Genomic DNA, 3,124 nt, shown 5'->3' on the forward strand with positions numbered 1-3,124 from the left:
GATTCCCCCAACGAGTACAGCGTCAAACCGCTCAGCATCTTCGGTTTTCAATTCTTCTTCTGCATCCATCTGCAGCAGAACCAATTAAAGAAAGAATTGAATAAATGCAGGTTGCATTGATCTTTTAATGTTGGCTGTTGGGGTGTACTGACAGCTCAAGCAAAGGAATTAAATATCCTCCACATAGACTCACATCTAATAACACCACTCTATTCCAATCCAAATCCTCGAGGGTTTCTACCGAATCTAAGAAAAAGAAGAAGACAGCAAACGATAAACAAACAAGAAAATAAACAAACAAATAATGCATGATAATATCAGCAAGCGAGGGCTTCTCTTCATTCTATCTGAAGTGTACATCTACAAAGAAAACAAACAAATGTAGACCAGACTAAACGACAAAATAATCTTTTTCAAAACCGAGCAATTCATTCATACCCGATAGCAGACGTCCTTTCAGTTGGCCCTTCAGATCCTCCAGCTGACTGACAACACCAACACCAACACATTCAAAAAATGTATATGAATATATGTACATATATATATATATATATATATATACCAGTGCATACATATACGTTCTCAGGATATATACGGGGGTATATATCAATATCTGTCTAGGTATATGCAGATATATGTACACATATCAGTGTATATATATATATATATATATATATATATATGTATATATATATAATCACTGGTCGAGAAGTACGGGTAATTCTCCATGTCCTGCTTGTATATGGATTGGAGCTGATGGGAGTAAAACATTTTGTAATTTGCAATTAAAAAGACTGGAATTCACTTTGGTGGAATCCGAGTGAAAATTGCGCTGGAGGGGCCGACGGTGTCGCCGATGTGTTGATATTCAAGAGTACACCATTTCTGCAAGAAAAAAGAGGCAAAAGAAGGTATTTATGCTGTGTGGCTGTTGAGTACGAAGAAACAAGAAGAAAAGAGGAATCTTGAGGTGTATATACACCTCAAGTGGAAACATCTTTGAAATTCACTTTTTCTTCCCCCACATATATTATTATTCAAATCGATATTCAAGAGGGCTGCTGCGGAGAATGCAGAGTTAAACATTTGCGTTTGTTTTCTTCTATTAAACTTAAATTTATTTCATTTTTTTCAATTCCTTACTTCGATCTCCTCCTCAACATTCTCAATAATATACCGCATGCTGAGGTTGGCACAGCAAGGACTTCAGAAGATGAAATGAAAACTTTTATTGAAAAAAAGAAGAAAACAACAACAAATATATTCAGTTCAACTATATTTAATTGAATAAAAATAATATATCTGAGGTTTTCTACTCCCTTTCCCTCTCCTGGCGTCCACCGACGCGGAACAGCCGCCACCAGATCACACAAACAAACCTTTTCACTGTTTCCCTCGCTCACCCCCAGTATAATATAAAAATAGAACGAGTTATACAATTATTTTTACTTTTTTCCTTTTAGAATGCGTTTTATTAATGAAGAAATTTAATTGAGGACGAAACAAAATTACTTAGGCCTTCCGCTTTTGCGGGTTTCCCTCTCTCCCCCCACCACACCATCGGCAGTACATGCACGACGATGCGTAAAGCATTTAGTATTTTCTCTTCATGTTCAACTTGCAAGAAATATGCTTTAAAATAATTGAAGAAATACATCTAAATGAAAATAACAAAGAGAACATGCTGCAAACAGAGTAGGGGAAACATCTGTTTAAAAAGACAAGGCCAGGAAGTATATATATATATATATATATATATATATATATGTATATATATATATGCAACACGCGCATTAATAAATTCGTTTGTTATTGTTTATTCTCTTTCCTCCACTTTATTATCATTGTTGTTGTTGGCTTTTAAATCGTTTACTCTGCATTCCTCTGTTCGTCGTGTCAGCAACTGCACTCCCTAATTAAAAACTAGCAATAGCAATAATAAAAGTAATAATCATAAGTATATATGTATATGTATCTATATTTTCTTGTAATGTTGTTATAAAAAGCAACAATAACACAACGGAGAGAAAGAAGGCATTTCTATTCTCCTTAGAATAAAAGCCCACTACAAGAAGAGAAAAGTGGAGAACAAAGAAATAAAAGACAAATAAATAAAAAAGAAAATGCTCAAGTTGTCTGTAACTCGGTGAAAAGAAAAGACAGTCGAACGCACACCGCCGCAGAAGCAATCTATGCAAACGAGAAGCAGCAACAACAGCAGCAAAAAAAGCAGCAACAGCAAGAGCAGCAGCAGCAGCAGCAACAGAAGCAGCAACAGTAAGAGCTGGTGCAGCAACAGAAGCAGCTACAGCAAGAGATGTAGCAACAGCAGAAACTCCAACAGCAGAAGCGTCAATAGCAACAGCAAGAGCAGCAGCAGCCTGCAGGCCGCGGCTTGTTTTGTTAGAGAATACAGCGGGTGGGCAATCAAATGCAAACCCTTTTCTTCTTTTACACTAAAGAAATTTCTTTTGCCTTAATTGAATTATAATAGTGAAAGTAAATATGGCAGAAGCAATGACAGAAACCTTCTGTACTGTGCATACACCTGAAGTGCGTCTTCGTAATCGACTGCAATCAACACAACTTTTTCTTCACTTTAACTCCATTATGGAATTCTCTCTGCAACCCATTACACCCCAACTCCCTGCAATTACCAATGCAGGCACCCTAAACCCTACACATGAACCCTACACTCTACGCGATAGTAAGACTGACTGAAGAGAATAAATAACAGGGGAGCCTTTGGCTGTGGATTTCTTCGAAAATAGATGCAGATGAGAACATACGCAAGAAAACCGACGCAAAAAACATCAAATAAACGACAAACAACACATTCTTTCAATTGTAGCAACCACCGAGGGCTCTGTATCAAAGGCTGCGAGGAGGGACCCGAAGACAAGAAAAAAACTACATAATACAATATTCAATTTGCATAATAATATAATATTCATAAGAATATTATATTAATTTTATGTTCAATTAAGTGAACTGAGAGAGGAAATGCGTGATGAAAGAATTTCAAAGTCGCCTGCAGCAGAAAGACGCTGCAGCTGGCGGAACGCGATTAGGGAAACTTGTTGCTTAAATTCAGCAATCAAATTAATTTAAATATTTATTTATT

The 3,124-nt window shown here is 36.5% G+C and overlaps 1 protein-coding gene across 1 annotated transcript; it reads right to left on the reverse strand.

Annotated features, from left to right (window-relative positions):
• Nucleotide 1: 1 nt before the first annotated feature.
• Nucleotides 2–771, reverse strand: EAH_00058190 (hypothetical protein, conserved; the record flags this gene model as incomplete). Its single annotated transcript, XM_013393670.1, has 4 exons — nt 2–69; nt 194–246; nt 439–485; nt 716–771. Coding segments are annotated over 4 exons (224 nt in total), but the record flags the coding sequence as incomplete, so codon positions are not given.
• Nucleotides 772–3,124: the final 2,353 nt, after the last annotated feature.

This window comes from Eimeria acervulina, genomic scaffold (genome assembly GCF_000499425.1).
Source record: "Eimeria acervulina Houghton genomic scaffold, Eah_scaff1301, whole genome shotgun sequence".
Taxonomy (NCBI): Eukaryota; Apicomplexa; class Conoidasida; order Eucoccidiorida; family Eimeriidae; genus Eimeria; species Eimeria acervulina.